The sequence below is a fragment of the Leuresthes tenuis genome, unplaced genomic scaffold (genome assembly GCF_036924035.1).
Source record: "Leuresthes tenuis unplaced genomic scaffold, fLeuTen1.0.hap1 SCAF_13, whole genome shotgun sequence".
Classification (NCBI taxonomy): domain Eukaryota; kingdom Metazoa; phylum Chordata; class Actinopteri; order Atheriniformes; family Atherinopsidae; genus Leuresthes; species Leuresthes tenuis.
In genome coordinates this window covers 6,573,498-6,593,665 of record NW_027325367.1, presented here as the reverse complement: position 1 = coordinate 6,593,665, position 20,168 = coordinate 6,573,498, and the positions used below count along the sequence as shown (strand labels likewise).

The 20,168-nt window shown below is 40.6% G+C and overlaps 1 protein-coding gene across 1 annotated transcript; it reads right to left on the bottom strand.

The window, feature by feature from the left end:
- Nucleotides 1-536: 536 nt before the first annotated feature.
- On the bottom strand, nucleotides 537-19,270 carry reps1 (RALBP1 associated Eps domain containing 1). The gene is given in 20 exon segments (XM_072361685.1): nucleotides 537-3,243; nucleotides 3,337-3,442; nucleotides 3,560-3,714; nucleotides 3,865-3,954; nucleotides 4,413-4,607; nucleotides 4,734-4,932; nucleotides 5,150-5,210; nucleotides 6,507-6,608; nucleotides 7,121-7,208; nucleotides 8,458-8,538; nucleotides 8,934-9,055; nucleotides 9,973-10,127; nucleotides 10,620-10,683; nucleotides 10,773-10,935; nucleotides 12,129-12,259; nucleotides 12,579-12,702; nucleotides 12,704-12,742; nucleotides 13,460-13,689; nucleotides 16,064-16,187; nucleotides 18,508-19,270. Coding segments are annotated over 20 exon segments (2,451 nt in total). The 5' UTR covers nucleotides 18,661-19,270; the 3' UTR covers nucleotides 537-3,174.
- Nucleotides 19,271-20,168: the final 898 nt, after the last annotated feature.

Genomic DNA, 20,168 nt, shown 5'->3' with positions numbered 1-20,168 from the left:
GCACACCAGCTCAGAAGAAGTTCAGCTCATTCTTCAGTACAGAACAGCTTCAACTCTAAGAAGTCGGCTGGTTGCCCAACACAATCTGTCCACGGCGCTTTCTTTAGATCAGGGTCAGGACTATGATTTAGCCTAAAAACATTGATACAACCATCTTCTGGTGTGGGATACTTTCTCTTGAGATTGTGTGACATTGTTCTCCTGAATTCATGCAATTCGACTCAAAATGAACTGTTCCATCAGCGATGACGAGCTGTTCTCGCATCGAGGCAAGAAAAAGAATTAACAAATACAATATTTAAAATAAAAAACTGAACGGCACAAAAATGTCCCTTGGATCTCATAAGGCTCAATAAGGTTTTGTCTATGATGTGCTTCCACTTCAGCGTTCTGCAAAGAAAAAAATATTTTTGGGGCAAAAAATGACCAATTTTGAAGCACAGGCTTAATTCAAAGTTTTGTTCCATTTCTGTTTCAGTTTAATACGAATAATTTTCTTCAAATAAACAAAAGAAACAACTGACCGGAGAGTCGTGTTTAAAATATTGTGCCGTTTTTTATTTTTGTGTAAAAATCACACAGCTGCTAATTAGATCTGCAGAGATACAGTACATCCATGCAGTTAAACATCTAGGATCCCACAGCCAAGAGAGAAGGAATTAAATAGAATATTCTTTCGCTGTTAGTCAGCAATTAATGCAAATTTACATATGAGTCCAAAAAGTGTGTATCATATACAATATACACCACAGATCTGGGAGCAAATAGCATTCAAAATCCCATCAAAGACTTTGTTAAATGACTGATTGCTTCTGCCTGCCTGGATTGCCTTTTGGGTTTTGGGATGAGGAAGGAGCTGTTGTGCGAGCAAACATCAAACAATCCTACTCAAAGGTGTTTAATCGGGTTTTAAATGTTATTAGTTCCAGGTCTGGAAACGATATCGCGCACACACACGCACACATACACACAAAGTACACCATCGTCCTCAACAGCAGAAAAAAAGAAGGCGAGCCTTGATACAACAAGGAAGAGAGGTCAGTCAGCCGCCGTGGAAACCTGAACGCCAGTCGGGGGAGTAAGGCTTTAGAAGAAGTCTGGTGCTTCACCAACACATGGGGAATAATAAAAAAAAAAAAAGAATTGGTCAGACAAACAGGGACATTTCAAGACACTAGGACAAAAACTTAGGTTTCCAGATTGTATTGGAGAAATATAACTTGAGGGGTTTGTTATTTTTTCCTTCTTAAAGCATCTTTTCTTAAATACATGTGAAAGACAAGAACAAACATGCAGATTAAAAAATACGCAAAGGGGGACGTAACAAATAGCTGAGATAATGAGGGGAGTGAGGAGGGTGGGTTCAGTTCAAAGTGCAGTTAGGTCATTCAGGTGTCCCATTCTGTTGACTGGTCTCTTGTTAGGCTTCATCTCCACCCAGCAAAGGTCACGTTTTGCAGATTTCAGGTGAAACTGCCCTGATAAAAACACTGAGCTGGAGTTTAATTCCCTCTGGGGGCCAGGAGCGGAGGGAAGCGGACTGCTCATAAGTACCAAAAAAAAAAAAAGGCAAAATTAATCACAAACATACAGTAGATGGTGTTCTGGAAGATCTACGATACAGAAACCAGAGTATACTGTTCACACAGTTGCTACTATCATAGAACAAAGAGCTAAAGTAGAGTTGGTCTGTGAAGATGCGTCGCCCATACTTGCATAGTGCTGCCTGCCTGATTGGAAAACAGCTAAATTTTTACATAAACTCCTGCACCATCAGTTTGGATCTGTGCACACGTGTTCTCAGAGGGGAAATTGCAGGAAAACTTCTCCCTGATCAGCAACACGATTCTTCATAAACGGCGCCTTCTGCAGCCAAGCAGCTGAAAATTTTCAAACCCTTCAAGTGAACATTTATTTCCACTATATGCTTTCCCAAAAAAGTTAAAGACTGAAGATAACTGCAGCGTAAGAAGTTAAAAGGAAAGCTGAAATGTCGAACCACAGCTAAGTTTGAAACAAACATTTTAAAAAAAAAGGCTTATTTTTGTCTTCCAACACAACCCAAATAGAGATGAAAGTGACAGTTCAGTCATTTTGGCATAAAGTTAAACCATTCAGTCACGTCAATCCTCAAACACTGTAACATGAAGACAAATAGAGGACACAGAACTTTCACACACTGCATCACGCCATCAACCACACACACAATCATATATATCTATATGTCTAGAAGGGGCAGTAAGAGGAAGGGCTGAATTCATGTCACAGGATGAGTCAAAAAAGCCTTTGCCTTGTTGATTGAGCCATTTAAGGCCTCACACAAACACATAAGTCCTGTCTGGAAGTAGACCAGTATGTTTTAGAGAGGAGCAACACAACAGTTTATTCCCACTTGTGAAACCTGTTTTTGTCTGAACTAATAATCAGTTACTTCCATGTAGCAAATGTTTAACAGAGTTACTATTTTTGAGGATGTTTACGAACTAACGCCTTGAGAGCAGCTGTCTGTTGTCCAGTTCCGACTACGTATGTACTGTAGTAGCAGGAGGGGTTCATATGCCAAGAAACTGGAAGACGCTTATCTAAACCAACTGGAAATTTCATACTATTCTGTACTTTATGCACTTGAGGCAAATACGGATTTTCTCACCTCTCTCTCAGAAAGAAAAAGTGTGTTTGCTAAACTGACCTGATTAAACAGGAGTTTGGTGTGGGCGGGTCAAACATACTGGTAGTACTCTCCAAGTAAGTCACTAAACAGGAACACATGGCCACGAACAGTCACACAAAAACAAATACACTCTGCATTTCTTCTTCAGTCACTCAGAGAGTAAAGTAATGAGACACCAGCAGTTTGTCGTCACACCGGCCTCTTGGTTGAACCGTCTCCGTCATCCTCACCTTCACATCTCTTTAGCAAGAAAATTGAAAAGTGCCAGTTTGTAAAACGCCCTTCCGTCTACTCCACCAACTGGTAAGACTGTACTCTCCGGTCCGTCCGGTTTCTGGTTGGTCAATGTGTAATTGAGCATGAGAGTTTTAACGGAACGCCCTGCGGCATGACGGTGCCGGCAGGGAAAGCCGGAATGACGGAAATGACGAGGAGTGGAGGAAGGGAGGGGGCCACAGCCTTGATCCAGATAAACTACAGCCTAATGTAGTTCCACAGGCTAGTTAAAGGTGGGAAAAAGGTCTGAGCTGCTCCAGCTGGACTTCCAGAGATATCCTCTCCTCAAGCAGGTCCTGGAAAACAGTGACAGGCATGAGCACACCAAGAGCCATGAGGCAAGCCATCTTTTTCTGAACACTGCAGACAGTCGCTGATGTCCGTCATACCTTCAGCTGTTGCTGTAGTTCACTGTTTAGTCGTGCCAACACTGTGTTCGTCTCCTTGTTTCTTCTGATTGAAGCTTGTATTGCCTTTTTGTCCTTTCCGACAGACCTGGAAAAATAAAAATAAAAAACACACTTAAACTGACACACACATATTCAGCAACTAACTGTTGTAAGATGCTAAAAAGGTCTCCTCAACCAACGAAAAACAACAAAAGTGTCCTACCTGGGGATGGAGGGCTGAGTGGCCAGGACGGCAGCTATGATGCTGGATTTTTGCGGACCGTGCTGCTCATCCTCTGGTCGTAGCTCGTCTTCAGACTTCAACCTCCGACGGACAGGTTTTGGTGGCGGAGCCAGTGGGCCCGATGAGCCCTTGGTCTGATGGGAAAACAAAACCAAACTAAGATGAAAAGACAGCAGCTGTTCATTTTCTCCTTTTACAGTGGTTACAAAACAATTTATGTGCAGTTTGTTTTTACTGTAAGCATTAGATAATTCATTCAAGTTTATATTATAAGGATGATGTACAGAGTTGACTGTAGCTGAAGTTCTCTCATCTGCTGGACCATCACTCTTGACTGTTCTTAAAGGGCCAGCACCTTCTGATGTTTTGTCCACCTGTTGACATACAAAAAAAGAAAAAAAGAGCATGAATGTTAAACTAAAACTACCAAATAGCAGGTTCACAACAAGAGGACATACATCCCGTTAGCGTGTACAACAGGCACCGAAACCCTCAGTTAAATAAACACAAAGTTAAAAAGGAGGTCAAGAATGCAGTGGGACCTGAGCTAAAGCAGGCGGCTTGGGAACCACCACACACAGCATAATATACATTCTCTTTCTCTGTAAACCATCTCATGTTAAACAAACCTGGATAAAGATCCATAGAAGGATGAATGTTTGAGTGCTTAAGATCCCAAACTGTGATTTGCAACACTGCCTACAATCACACGCCCAAAGTTTAAAATAACAGCTTCAACAGTGTAAATGTTTTGGCAATGAGTTGAAAATTAAAGTGTCTTACGGTAAATGTTATAACATATAACAAATGCTGGTTCCAGGTAAAAACCTACCTGTCCTCCCTCGCTGTGTTTGTCGACCTCTGGCAGACTGGACGGCTGTTCAGAGGCAGCAAAGGCCTGAAACTGGCTGAAGTCTGCGAAGTTGGGCTGCTGAGGAATCTGCTGGGGGGAAGTTGTGGTGAGCACCGCCCCGCCTCCAGGTACAGCTTCAGCTTCCACACGGTGCCCTGTGAGTGGTACTGATGTCTAGAAAGCAGGCAGGAGAGGGACGAAAGGAGTGAAGCATTTTGTAATGGGAAAAAAAAGTGTGAGGTCCAGGTGGAGCAGGTGAAAATGATTTAAGTTCAAATACGCGGGTTTTTTTTCACATACCTGTGTGGGTAGTGGTCGAGGCGGCACTGCAGGAGGGAACGCTATCGTAGAGGGTTGCGGTTGCCCTGTAGTGGATGTGGCTGCGAAGGTGCGATTCATGTCCAGGGACGAGGAGCGAGAGTGCGAGGGATGTGGGCGGGGAGGAGGGGGAGGTGGAGCTACCACCTTTAGAGCCTCTGGAGACGTACCTGACTGAGACCTTAACAGAAAAATTTGATTCTAGATTTAGTCTGATTTATTGTGCCATGTATCAACATTACTCAAAATAAACAAATGGACAATGATACAGACAGCCCCACTTCAAGTCTATAAATGGTCTAAGTCACCTGTGAGAAAGCTCAGGAAAGACAAAATATGATGATTCAAAGCACAAGGTCCAGTTTCAAGTTCTCGTCTAACCAAAGAAAACAACTTACCTTTGCCTGGTGATTGGTTCCTGGTCTGAGGTGAAGGAATCTGAACTGCTGTAACCATCACCTTCATGGAAAGTAAAATCAAATTAAAACAAACTATTAAACTTAAGTGTACAACTCATAACACAAAGTAAAGACACAGAACAATATGTTGACTAGGGCTGAGCGATTTTATCGATAGCACAATATATTATACAAAACATTGATGAATTAGTTCATAAAAATGTTATATAAATTGCATAGCTCAGTGGTTTTGATCGCTTTTCTGTTTATAGAATGTAGGATTGTTGTAACGTATTGTTTATACATTAAATGTATTTGTTTGCTGGTTTATGATTAGAGAATTTGGATTTGTGTACATGGTATTTAGCAAGTAAAACAAACAGGTTGATGATGTAATATTCACAACATAGACATGAGTTTGCGTACGCTGAAGACACATTTGTGACATGTTTGTTTGTTTCCGTTTGTCTAGCGGTGTTGTCCTTCCGGTTGAAAGGACGGACCACCAGTACAATCAGCGATGATTCATGTCAAATCACACTGTCACTTTAAAATCTTTCAGAAAATGATTAAATCGTATGGAATCGAATCATGTAAAATCCTATCGAATTGTTGGCTGAATACCGTGTATCGTATCGTGAGATTAGTGTATCGCTACAGCCCTAATGTTGACACAAAGGCGTCAGCATAAAGACAAATTATGCTGAGCCCACTAAAATGTGAACAAACGACATTGTGTACAACAGTTCTGATTTCACAGAACTCCCAAACAGTCCTGCTCACGTTTGCAAAGTTAATGAAAATACAACCCGGGCCACATTTCTTCACCTCTCCAGACCACAGAATAAGTCTGAGACAGTGACTGAATCACTGGTCTGATATTGATAAAAATGACCACAGTCAACGGCTGCGCTTTGAATTTGGTTATATTACATGCTACATGATAACTCCTGAGAAAGAGAGTATGTGAATGTGCACAGCTGGCTGCACAGCTGCCAGTGACTGAACAGGGCAGTAAGACATATGAGAGGAAAAGTTCCTCCTTATGTTTCCAGGGGCCTTTTATGGCGACAATTCAATAAATATAGCTGCAACTAGTCAAAAATGTCACTAACTTTGTTGCCAGGTGCTTTTGTTTTCTCCCTAATGACAACATTGCCAGTTAGAAGCAATAAAATGTTAATGTATAAAAGTTAATATTGTGTATCCAAGATAATGCCAGCACCAGAGAAACAAAGGTAATTTAAAAAATCTCTTGATTGTGCATTTTCAACCCCAAAAACTTTCATTATAAGTCTCAGAAGTTCAGCGTAATGCTCCACCCGTACTGTTTCAGAGCAGACCATCTTTTACTCACCCACAGTGTTGGCAGCTACAAACTTCATGGAAGCAGGCAATTTGGCTTCTTCAGAGAGCTCTGGAGGTTTCACAAGCAGAGGACTGGTAGGGTGATTGTGGTCTGAGGGTTAAGAAAGTAACAGGGAAAGTGTTGAGTCTACAGCAGCCAGCACTTGGACATTAAAATAAACAGTGATAATGTTAGCAGCTTTGCCATTAGTTTGGAGACACAGTGCTGCAGTAACAGCTGCAGAAACTGCCAATGAGCCTGAACACAAATCATTTTCACTGTAGTTGTGTTTAATGATACATCAGGGTGTTTACTGATATCAAATTTCAAATAATGCCTCTTGGGTTGTCATTAGGTTTCCCACACTGCAAACTCAGCAGGGCAAACTATTCTGAAGCACATCTATTCTGTTGGGGCACAAAGAGTGAGTCAAAATAACTTTTTTTTTAGGTTTAAAAGTGAGTTGGTATAGATTATGTTTTCTTTCATATTAGCTTCAAAAAACACTAAAGTGACGTTAAGCTCCTCGTAATGCCGTCCATAAAAACAGGCTAAAGGAGCAGTGGGAACAACTGCAGCTGCACACATGTATTATCTAGGCTAAAGGCCAGAGCAAGTCTCACCACTGCCAGTCCTCTTCAGCTCCATCTCCTGCATGTGGATCTTACTGGGTGTCATCCGGATGGGCACTGGGTGGACGATGGCCGTGTCCTTTAGGACAGACAGATGAATATTTGAGAAAATGAAGATTGACGAAAGGAGAAATTATCTTTTTTCAAACCGTTTACTTGGACAGGCCGAGTCTTTTAGCCTCGTCCTTGTAACAATAATTCATCAAATACACACAATGTGGAGATTTGTTTAAAAAAAAAGAAGTGATATTTTCACCTCAGAGACACCTAATCTTCACAGTTGTTTGAAGAATGTCAAGAGTATAAATACAGAAAGACACACTTTCTTGCTTATATCTTATGAATAATCTAACTGAGATATCATTGTGATAAAAAAACAAAAACAAAAAAAAAAAAAAAACTCGTCATGGCAGTACACATTACTCTGGAGACCCCAATATCTTCCAGACAGGGTGAGCTGGAATGCTGCAGCTCGTATGAAGAGATGGGCTGGCAAGGTAAATATTTGGATCAACCCCACGTCAGCTGATGGATTTAAAAGAAATAAACCAACTTGCTGTTGATAAATGAAGTACGACAACACTTTCAGCGACATTTTTGGTTATTCTACAAGTGATATCCTCCTTTTTTAATGATTCCTCTTCTCAATGTTTAGTCTTAGCTTACTTTTGAGAACCAACAGGATTTGAAATGTTACATTTATTGAGTTTTTACAGTAAATACAAACCAGTTCACACTTATACTACCAAAGGAGCAGATCAGCTCAGTGTTTGGGTGTTAAACTCATACTTGATTCTTCCTATACAGGTTTCCTTCTCATATGTTTTGATTAATTCAAATTAAGAGAATCAAGAGATAAATAAATTGATGTTTTGAGAAGAATTAAGGGTTAGTTTATATATACACCACAGCTGTTTCTGCTAGAGTTTGTGGTCAGAATGAATGAGTAGCTAAAAAAAGACGCATATTCTTGTAAAAACATACTTAGTTGTGGTCTACTGATACTGTTCTTGTTTAGAGCTGTCCATGAAACAGTTGCCACTTAGGAAAAATACATTCTTGAACAATTAAACAAAACTGCTCCCGATATGTCTATCGCAATCTGAAAATAAATGTGGTATTGGTGGGTCCCACTGTAGAAAAAAACCAAAAGTGATGTCCAATAGAAGCTAAGCCAGCCAAATCACAACGCAGTGGCCACTGCTGATGATGGGCATTGCACTTTAAAAGAACATCATGCACAGAAAGAGTGACAGGCACAGAGATCTAAAGAGGGTTAATGTCTGTCCATTAATGGTGAAAACATGCATTCTAAGTGATTGACTTACAGGGTCAGCTGGTGCAATGTTAGAGTCAAATTGGGTCAGAGTTTGTGAGCTGGAGGAGCGCTCGCTAAACGTCTCCCACTGCTGCAGGAGATAGACAGTGAGAAAAAAAACATGTCAGTCAGCCAGTGCAGTGACATCACACATTTACATCATCAGTCTCAGCCTTGATGCTGATGCAACATCAGTCATCAGCAGATGACGTGATGACATGACATCATCAGCAGGCATGGACACAAAATTTCGATTTTAAATTGCAGGCAACCGTCACAGAACCGAGAAGGAAAAGAAGAGGTGCTGGATTATCAGTAAATTATGTTTGATGATGAGGAAGTTGATGGCAATCAAATCATGACTGATGCATGAAAGAAGAGCACTTTCAAACAAGTGACCCAAACAGAGCAAAAGCGAAAACAAGCAAAGAGTTTCGAGTTTGTGTAAATTTGTGACAGAGTCAGGTGTTGAGTGCATGCTGGAACCTCGCTGCTCTGGTTCATCTCTGGCCACGCCTGGTTCAGTGAAGGCATAGAGGGAGACTTGCTGGGGGTGACCTCCACCGGCGACGCAGAGTACCCGACATCAGCCGTCGCCTCCGGGACTTCTAAATGTGTGAAAATTACACACAAATTTAGATAGCAGCGGGCTCCTGGTAACACAAATCCATGTTTCTTTGGAGAATTAAACTAAACACTCTTAATATTGTCCATGGTTTTATTGAGACAGATCCTGTTTGTTTTTTCTTTTCCATGAACTAACAAAGAAAATAAACCTTGTTTTGCCAGTGACCTCATGTTACAACAACCATTCTGCATGTTCAGCACCGTTAAATAAACAGAGAGTTGGGTTAAAAAGGCTTCCTTTTTGGGAAGTAGAGGATACTATTAACAGCAGTCAATTAGTTTACCTTAACACTGCAAACAACAAGAAACTGTGAGCCTAACTTTGTCCTACAGTAATAATCCCAAAAATATAAATAATAATGACGAGTAAAATGCTGAATAAACAACAAAAAAGGGAAACACAGTATATCACTAGATTCACACAAGTGTTAGTGAAACAAATGATTAAATCCATTGGAAAGACAATTCATGGAAGATTTCATATTCTAAGACTAAAATTCAAATACATACACGTGACATCTGGGAAAGTTATGAGCTTTTTCTTTAAAAAGGACCCTCCAGAATATCGAGTATTAGTCAAATTAATAGAAACTCATCTTTTGTATGGTAAACTGCCCTTTTACTCATACTATTACTATCACAACGATCAATAATCACAAGACCTTCTTCTTCTGTGTATTTACAATCATTCTATTAGAAATATGACTTCATACAAGTGTAAATGTCTGTCATTTGTATACATGTAAAAAAAGGTCTCTGCTGTATTAACAATAGGCAGCAGAGAAAAACTCCACATCAATCAACTGCTACCAAGATGCACATGGCAGCCTGTTGCCTCACAGTTTTGAGGTTGAGAAATTAGAAAAGGGTGCAGCAGAAAAAGAGTGAGCCAGCGTACCTGCTGAATCATCCAGGTCAATCAGCTTTGGCATCAGGCTCTCAGGCAGCTTCTCTGGGAGGTCGTAGCCATTCTTTCTGGCCACAACCAGGTGAAAGGCCGCGCAGAACTCGTCCAGGGTCAGTGCTCCGTCTTTATCAAAGTCTGACAGCTCCCTTCGGACACACATTAGACTGTGTTACAATGATAACTGAAGCTTAAGCCACACACTACATTGATTATACCACCAGCCTTTAAATCCCACTTTGTCTGCATGTGTGAAGGAAGTTTTAGCCCTTAAGCAGATGTCTCATCAATGCACACAGAGCCTTCTGCAATCAGCATTTAACACTTAGTTGTAATGAAATTAGCAGTGATGAGACCTGCTCAAAACTTCACAGTAAAGTAATCCTTCCAGCTCCTTCGTGTCTTTGTATTTAACAGCCCTGCACAACACTCGGCTGAAAACAAATCGGTTAATAAAGTTAGCTGCAGTATGCAGTCGAGAGAAATATCAAGTTGAATAATAATGAAATTAGAGAAGCTGAAAAGACATAACTAATCAACATCACTCATTGAAACATGTCATCCTGAAGCCCATACAGGCTGTTCACATGTCCACAAGGTCTCTCTAAGGTGGGCAAACCCAGCAGATAGTGATGGCTCACCAAATATGAGACAACTCTAAGATCGGTAGCTTTGATTTGGTGAAGAACTCTTTTGCCGCTGACCCTGAAATGCACAGACACAGAGTGAAGTCAGTTCAAATCAATCCATGTTTTGTTTCTTCTTCCAGTCCGTTTTGTGTGCTTTTTTCCTACCAGGTATGAAGCCAGTGAGGTCAGGCTGAATGGTTTTAAACTGGTTAATGTAATACTGTCTCTGCTCGTCTGTGATCTTCCAAGGATCATCATAGCCGCTGGACTGTCGCTGGATCTCATTGGTTGTTGCAGCCGACGCCACGGTTCGTATCGTTGTGCTTTCCTGCGGGGAAAATAAACAGAAATGAGTGGCTGCCTATCAGGGGAGCTCTGATCCACGCTGCATTCAGTGTCATTACTGAACAGATCTGATTGTCCCACTTTTATTTCTTTAATGTTACACTGAGCGTCGCATTCAGTTTATGCTGTAATTTTGCTAATATTGTTCAGAACTGCATTAAGGAAAGGTTGTTTTCCTTCCGGCACTGCAGAGCTGCCAAGGTGTCAAGCATAGGCACGGAAAATGTAAGTGTCAGATTGAGAATCTATATCAGGTGATACTAACTCTGACATTACTCAGACTGGTATCAGGGACAGAAATCTTGCCTGGAACAAACCATCTATGCCTGGATTTCAAGCCCGGACTTTACACTTTGAGAAAATGTTGTTTCTTTTATAGTAAAAAAAACTTAATTATGGGGTCAATTACAGCAGGAAATGATGTGGTCTAAACTCTTAAAATCTAAAACACGACGATGGGAGAAATTCGGGTAGAATAAAACTTGGATTGTCTTGAAACATGTCGACTTTAATGACTCTGATATGATCAGAGAAAATAGGACATCTTCCTAAAATTAGGCACAGGGAACAGAAGCCTTTGTCTGGGAGCGAAAGTTTCAGTCAAGCTGTGCTGGTAAACATGTCACTGATATAAAATGCTGGCTGGTGTTTAACACAGAACTGTGGGCAGTTTATTTCATGTTTTATGATTGGAACATCTGATGGCAGCAAGTCAGCTCATTAAAGAGGGGAGTGAAATTGTGAAGTCATCCTCTCATTAGACATTACACTGCATTTCTATTGCAGATGCTTTTAACAAAGCAACTTACAAGTAAGGAATACATTTTGGGGTATTGTAGAGATCAGTATCTTGCCCAGCAATAATTCAAGACATTATTTAGGGATCAATCTACCAACTTTCTGATTAGCAGCTGACTGCTCTTCCTTCTGAGCTACATGCAGACCTAAATTCAGTACAATTTGAGCTGTGGTATCTTGTTTTACTGTCTTTTTCTGATAGAGAGAGGAAAATTTAATTAAATCCAAATAATTTTGAGCATTGCAACATTTTTTTGTTAAAATGGCTGCGCCTACTGAAATTATAAAAGGACCCAACTTAGCTAGAAAATTGGGAAAATGAAAGAGTGAACAAACAAGAAATTAGATAAGCAGGAATTAATATCCCTGCTGCTCTACCTGGACTGATGAGGGGTGCATTGCTGGGAGTGTGCTGGAGGGAGGGGTGTCTGCTGTGAAACTGACCCAACTTTCCTGACTTGGAGGAGGCGGCGAGTGTGACGACCACATGCCATCACCGGTGACAGGACCTGGAGGGATGATCACAGCTAAGTATGTTTAACATCAAACATTCCAAAATAACTAGAGGACAGTAATCTCTCTAACCCATTTCATGCTGACAAAGGCATTTACCGATCATGTGGTGTCTCCTTTATTCCACTAATAACGAACTTCTGCCTTTCTCAGCAAATATCAACAGTCTGTACACACCATTAAATAACATCACACAACTAATGGGTTTCTTTTCCAACTCTTTCTCACTTAAATCGCAGCTACAGCGGGAGTAACTCGAGTCCCCCTTTTTTTCAGGGCAGGTGGGTTGAGAGGGCAACATTTCTAAGCTGTTACCTGTCTGTGGTTCTCTGAACTGCGTCCACACAGCTCCAGTTGCAGCCACCACCGGTTGTCTGTCTGCGTTTCCGCCGCTATGCTGCCGCTTGTGTTTCCTCCAGGAGTGAGGGGAGGTGGGGGGGGGACTGGTGAGGTGAGACAACCGGGGACGTCGGTTCGGGCTGGAAACACAAGCAAACATAAAAAGCTTTTTATTCTGTAAAATTGATTTTTTAATTATTTTTTTAAATACAGCATTTGATTAACAAAAACAACTCCATGTGCTGTAATGTAACACAGTATACAAATAAAATACAACTGTGCAGGCGTTTAGCGGCACTGCCTTATCATGACTTTTAAGCGTTATCTTTCAGATCCTGTTTCATGTGCAACATGACTTCTATCTTTAGCGCAGCACATCTGAACCATGTAAGAGCTACTTCAAAAGTGTTTTATCTGCATCATCACAGATGTGGGATGTTCAAACAACCAGCGAAAGAACATTTCACAACTGCTTGCAAATAGAATTGTATAAGAGATCTGCAGAACTGGCTGGCATGTCAACACACATGCCAAGTAATGTCAGAAAATTTCAGAAGGCAATTTGAGCAACAAGTAACCAAACACGATAAGGAAAAACTCAACAAGTAGCATACCAGCAGTTTATTTGTAGCAACCGCGGGGTTCAGATGTTGTATGATGTGCCTCGCAACATAAATACAAGCAGTTTGTCTATTCTAAGCCTTACCATACAAGGGAATATTGACACTATCCCTTCTGTTGTCATGTATGTTGGCATTTTATAAGTCGAAGGGTCAGAGGCCGACGTGACGTCAACAAGTACTGAATGAGACGATTTAAACGTGTCGCATCTACACAGGAACAGTTCAGTTACTAACCTGTGGTTCTATGCTGGGTGCCAGGGGTTGGATGACCTCGTGGACAGGATGTGAAGTGGATGAAGGGGGACCTTTCTTGTTCTGGTTAACCCTGCCTGGTGGCCTGGGTATTACTGCAGCTCCAGGAGCTGGGTACAAGCCCTGGCTGTCTGTATCCTGATACAGTGCTGCGTGTCTCGCTTCTGCTTCGTTCTTCCCCACCACAAACCTGGGCAGCGGCAGATCTTTGACTGGCGAAATAGAAATTAAATTCAGTGTCATGAAGAAGCCAAAAAAAACAGAACACACGCTAACTAATTCACCCTTAAAGGCACTGATCTTGTTCAGTACAATCAGTCTGTGATGGATTACAGGAGTTCTATGTTTACTGACTCTTTATATTTCCCAGAATGTCTGGAAGAGTCATATACTTGTTACAGTCAGATGATGGGTATAATGGCTTGTAAAGAGCTGTAAAATGGGAGCAGTGTGAGTATTCCTCACAGGGACGGTTGTTTCCTCAAACATGCAAGATATGCAGTGTTAGTCTCCTTTAAAGTTGGCTCATTATGTTGCTGAATTTCAGCGCAAAATGTGGAAACTTAAATTCTGACGTTGCTGCAATAAAAATATCAACTTTTTCTCTGGTTTGTATCCCAGTTCTAAAAAACCTGCCCTACAGATTCTTCAAACAGGGGAATTAGATGAACATGGCAGAATTTGGACAAAAAAAAAAAAAAGACAGGAGCATGCAGCAACTACAGTAAACCATCACTATAGCCCTGTTCTAGCAAGTAAATGTTTATTTTCTGGATGATCCTTTGCAGGATGCAGCTTTTAGAGGTGGAAGTCATTTTCAGCTCCGTATTTTGGCACAGTTGGCCACCTTCACACTGTGTGAGCGCACCAAGTAAATCAACATTTTTAACCAGTTCATCATTAACTTCACTGACTAGTGAGACACCATCGTTGTGAAGACTGACAGGTTTCCAAAGTCCAAAACATCCCTAAACCTAATAACCATCATCACGTTGTACAACGTGACCATTTTTCTAACAGGAAGTTGGATTTGTGCTTCCTTATGCGTTTATCAAATCATGAAATCATCTCAGCATGTTGCAATATTTCAGGGCCAAACAAGTAACTTTCAAAGTCGGTGAGTCTTTGTGTTTTAACATAAAAACACAATTTAACTAACTCATCAGACTACAAACTCTGGTAATTCAGACTGATAATGTTTTTTTCTGTCCCAGCCAATCTCTAGCATGAATATTAGACCATAAGCAGTTCAGAAGGGATCATACATTTCTCAAAAATATATGGTAATCAGTCATTTGAGGTCATCGTGCTTTACATAAACTGTCCTCCATTATGAATGATAAGCCATCCAAAAGGCTTAATTTAAAGCCTTTAAAAAAAGAAATCAATATTCCTAAATATACAGGCCAGAATGTTTCCCAGATCTACTTATACCATCTGTTGTCTTCAGAGACTGTGATACATCTTTATCTGTTGAACATCAAGAAAATGTAACATGGACCCGATGGTCAAACATACAGCCTGCATACACTATGTGAAATTCTTTAAATAACCTAAAAAATAACTGGAAGTTCATCGAAAGAAACGTCTTTTTTTCCTCACCCTTAGCTATAGAAGAACTAATTTGATCAGTGAGGGGTGCAAAAGGGTGGAAAAGTCCCAGTAAATGTTCTGAAAGTTTCTAAGGAAACTGGAGTTTGGAATTTTTTTTTTAATATTTCTCCATTCATCAGATCTTATTCTCTTGAATAAGTTGACAAAATTAACATTTTGATTTAATATTTGCACGTTAAACTTTAATATTACTGCCTCAAAATATCACTGAAACATACTGGACTTTATGTAGTCTTTGGGTTCAAATGTGTGGCTTCAATAGTCTGTGTCAAAAAGAGGAGCTTTAGGAGTTCAGAATTTCACAATAGAAATGATCTGTGCATGTGATGAAGGAATGCACAATGCAAGTTGGGGGGTGTGGCCTCGATAGCACTGCAGTAATTGTGTGCTTTGTGCCTGAGATTGAGGAATAACACGGATACTTAACTGTATTTGTATGAAATCTGATTGTTTGAGCCAAGATGAGGCTACTATACTTTTTTTTTTTTTTAAAACCAACTATATTTAGCTTCCCTTTTGAAAAAATTTCAGGTTATTTCTGTTCATTTCTATAGATTCCCCTAAAGTCTCATAGAAAGCCTCCAATTTCGAAAATTCACAGAATTTTGCACTACTATCTACTATCAGTTAACACCATCTTTTTATTTTGGTTTTCTTATGTAACAAAAGGCTACAATGACCAAGAATAACGGACGACTGTCCTTAGCTTCCTGTTCCAGCTTTCACTTTGACAAAAACAGACTTGAGTCAACCCTTCCTGGCTGATGTATTTCAATACATAAATATCTAAGGTAAATACCATACATGTCAGTGTGAGACCATCTCAGTGTGGTACAAAGTATTTATCAGGTCTGGCATCTCCAAACATACCATTAACCCCACAGAGAAGAAAAAAAAACACAGTTAAAAGCACTGATGTGTGTTCCTGCACCGCCAAACAGCAACAATGAGTAGATTCAAGTTTGGACTCACCCGAGTTGAGGCTTTCCACCCTCAGGGGCAGCCCAGACTGGGCGATGGCAATAAGCTTCAGAGCAATGTAGAACTGGCTCCGTCCGAAGTGACCCAGCCGAGTGGCTCCACATAGCTCTGTGATCTAAACCCCCACACAAAGACAAGGAGGAACAGTTAACAACATTGTATTCATCAAGAAAGAGCACAGCTGGTCTTCCCACTGACAATCCGCACGTAGGTAAATTCAACGCCAAAGAAATTAACCAAAACCATAACTATTATTTAGGGTCCCCTTAAAAGTTGGATTAATTGTTTCTGTGGTCAAATAAAACACTGTAAACACTTGACACTGATACTTGCTTTTAGTCACAAATGCAGCACAAGCAACCCTTTCATTTACTGCACTCACTGGCAATGTTCAATGGGTCTCAGCAGTTATAAGCCTGATTATCGCATATTTGGATGTAATGCATGTTCACTGGAGAAAGCTGTGTGCAAAATGGTAGGCTGAGCAACACAAGAGAAACTAAAATGTCTGAAATGTGGATGCAAAGATAATACAGTCTGGCAATGAATAAAAGCAATAAAAGTACAACTGCAACCTGTTGGTGATTAATACCAATGAAGTTAACTTTCATAACATTACAAAAAACCTCATCTGCGAGTCCTTCAGCGCTGCGAGTCACAACACCAACAGCCCACCACAACTGGCTGATCCCTCTTCTGCTGACAAAGGACTTAATCCGAGTGTGTGAGCATAAAATAGCACCAGTCACTTTTCTCAGCCTGTCACAACACGACACTGTAGCGTCTCATGGGCCCACACAGGGCTCAATGTAGATTTCCAAAGCAGAGAGCTGCGACGCTGCACGATTCTTCCACCACACAGCTCCCCCTTGTTGACCTTGAAAAGGATGCTGACTCACAAACTGCAAATACCGGCCTGCTGAGAGACCTGGAGTCACAAGAATAGGCGGCTGCAGTTTAACTGGCTACTCATGACTCGCAGTTAAGTGAAAGTGGCACGGACTCTCGAGATGGGATTACAAGAGATGAAACTACTAGATGCTGTTTCAGCACTGACATTGTAATGTGTGCACATGGAATAATCACATCATAAGGTGACTTTACTCAAACACGTCAAGCCAAAACTTTTGGTCTGACAATATAATCACAATTCATGTTTTTTTGGATAAACCCTTAAAGACACAAACAGACTTCGTGTGAGCACAGTGAGAAGAGAGAAAAACCAGGGGAATGCTTTAAACGTCTAACTTTATTTCAAAGAAATACAACGTTACTTGTATGTAAATAACATCCTTACAGAAAGGGTGGTGTCAGCAGTGCCTTGCAATTACTGCTACAGCACATTGCAACACGCCTTATTAGACTGATCATTTAAAATCAGCACCACAAAGCCCAGTGTTAGATGTGCAATGCCTGAGGCGAATTCCCCCCAAGGCGAAAAAAAAACAATAATCACATGTTAGTTCCATTACTGAAACCTGGATCTGAGTATTATTACAACACAACTGTGCCATCGTGACCCAACCAGTTGTATCAAACCACAAAAATGTTTCAAAGTAGTAGTTAGTACTGACTTACTTTTGGGTTTGCTCTGATTAAATCGACTGTGTAGAATTAAAGGCTAGGAGAGAATCCTTTGCACCCAAAACAACTCTTACTATAAAGGGATTTTATAAAAATCTAAATGTAGACATTTCCTATGCAGCTGTACACCCCTCTCAACTAATTTAAATAATTTTATAGTGACTAGCTCCCTCCAAATGGAGTTATGCATTTATAACAACACATACTGGCTTGCATATCCAGGTGTAACCAGTGGTACAACATGACAAGTGCATTCTGAAAAAGAGTTAATACAAATACAATTAAGAGCTGATCTCCAAAGTCTGTGCAGGAAACAGAGTCTTCTGGAAAACTATTCAGATTATATGATTACTTTAATAAATCGCGCTGCCAAGTAGACATTAAGTCTGTATTCCCACCATATCAACAACCCAGTAAAAGAAAGGAAGATGCTGGTGGAAGAACAGGACAGGAAAAAGTGGGCACGTTGCTGATAAGCACATTATTTACATTATACACATTGGTTGCTACAAAAAGCGTGACCACATAATAACACGACTGAAAGCAGACATAAAACCGTCTCCTATCTTTGTTACAACGCCAGTTAGAGACTCTATTTCCAGCTATGGTTAACTGTGTGGTTAGGCTGCCTTCACTCTTTGGCTGAGGCTAACATTAGCCAGAAGAAGGTGTGTCTCTTGCTGCGCAGCTTTGCTAACCAGCCAAGCTAACTTCAGCGAAACAGAATGACAGGTCAGCTCTGACAGACAACCATGTTTATACCTTCTCTGTTAAAAAGGCCACGCTTTGCAGTTAGCCTCACAGTCTGAGGATAACTGTTTAAAACCTGATACCTGCTATGGTTAGCTTACCTGCAGGACAACTTCGCTGGGTAGCTGGGCCGCCCGGAAAAGGTCAAGAACTCTCCCATTGGAAGCCACTTTTTTGGTGTTGTCCGTGTCGCAGTAAACGAACAATTCCGAATAATATTTCTGCTCGACATCACTCAGCGTTAGACTTTCCATCGTAGTACCAAGTGAACCTGGAAACCAGACTAGTTGGCTGTTGATTAGCCCTTAGCCAATGGCTGGGGCAGGATCCGAAAATGGGCGAGACTTCAGGATCCCAACTTAGCTAGCTTTACTTCCTAGCTAACAGTGAGGTTAGCAATAATAATGTTCACAACACGCTGTATCGACTTGTTGTCGTGTGGTCCCACTCTCTTTAAGCGTCCTTAATACTGTCCACCAACAAACAGCGCAAGTCTCAAATGGAAATTTCAAATACTGAATGTTTTCACACAGTTAATTACTTAGTTAACTTACTGGGCAGCCAAGCAAAGTGGCCAACAGCTGGCTAGTAGTGATGTGAGCTAACAGCTACCTTGAATCAAAGTCAGCGGCTCTTACGGTAGGCTAACTAGCAAATCGTAAAGTGCGTCCACCTTCTCGATCTGGACATCAGCCGCATTAACCACACGCTACAGCCCTTCTTCTGCCCTGAAACCGCTACAGGGTGTTGTTTCTGCGTTTCGCCGGAGACAGATTCCTCTGCGGGGCCGTTACAAGTAAAGTTTCAGGGTCTTTGGGCTCCTTCCTCTAGTAATCATAGCCGCCATTCCTGCTTCCAGTGTAAAGTTATTCGAAGTTAAATTGATACTTCCGGTAGAATTCTTCGGAGTACAGGTAACTGAGTTTTTTTTTTTTTTAAAGAAAACATTCTTCCACTCCAGGCAAAGTAGGTACAATCATGTGTCCTCTGGCTGTTGAACTATCCAAATGCCTTATATGGTTTATATTATGTAAATAGTTAGTGCTAATTTGATCAGTTTGTGTGGAAACATCTGATATTAAAGCCCTCTGTCAGTCCATAATAGGTTTATAGTCTTTATATTGATGTCATATGACAATGAGACATTTAACAACCACTCCCTGAGGCATAAAGAAAATATTGATAATATTTAATAGGGGATGTAAGAAGTGCAAAAGCAGCAGACAACAGCAGTAATCAGCAGACTCTCTCGCGTGTGATGCATCTTAAGTAGTGACATTCATCTGGGTTTTTTTTTTCTATTTACATAATAAACACATAAGTGTCGCACTAAAATACACTGGAGAGATGAATGGGAGATGAACTGAAGGCCATAGATGAAGATAGTTTGTTGTTAGAGTCACTTTACAGGCCACTGGACAGTCCACATAATATGTGATGTGGTTTCTTTAAAAAAAAAAGCAAAAAAAACATTTGAGTATTTAAGGAGAAAGAGAAAGGATATGTTGTTAGCGGTTACTTAAAATTTTTGTTTAAGTTTTGTTCCTTACTTTCAGGTTAATGTGTCATGTGATTTCACAAGTAAAATAAAACATTGTGATAATGACCCAATATTTCATTTGAAAGAAGTTGGATGTGATAGCTGTGCTTCTTCTTTCCGGCTTATTTTAGTTGTGTCTCTTTATTTATTGATTTATCAATCTCAGTAACTTAATTAATTGATAATTAACCAATAATGCAAAACATTTAATAAATCATCAAT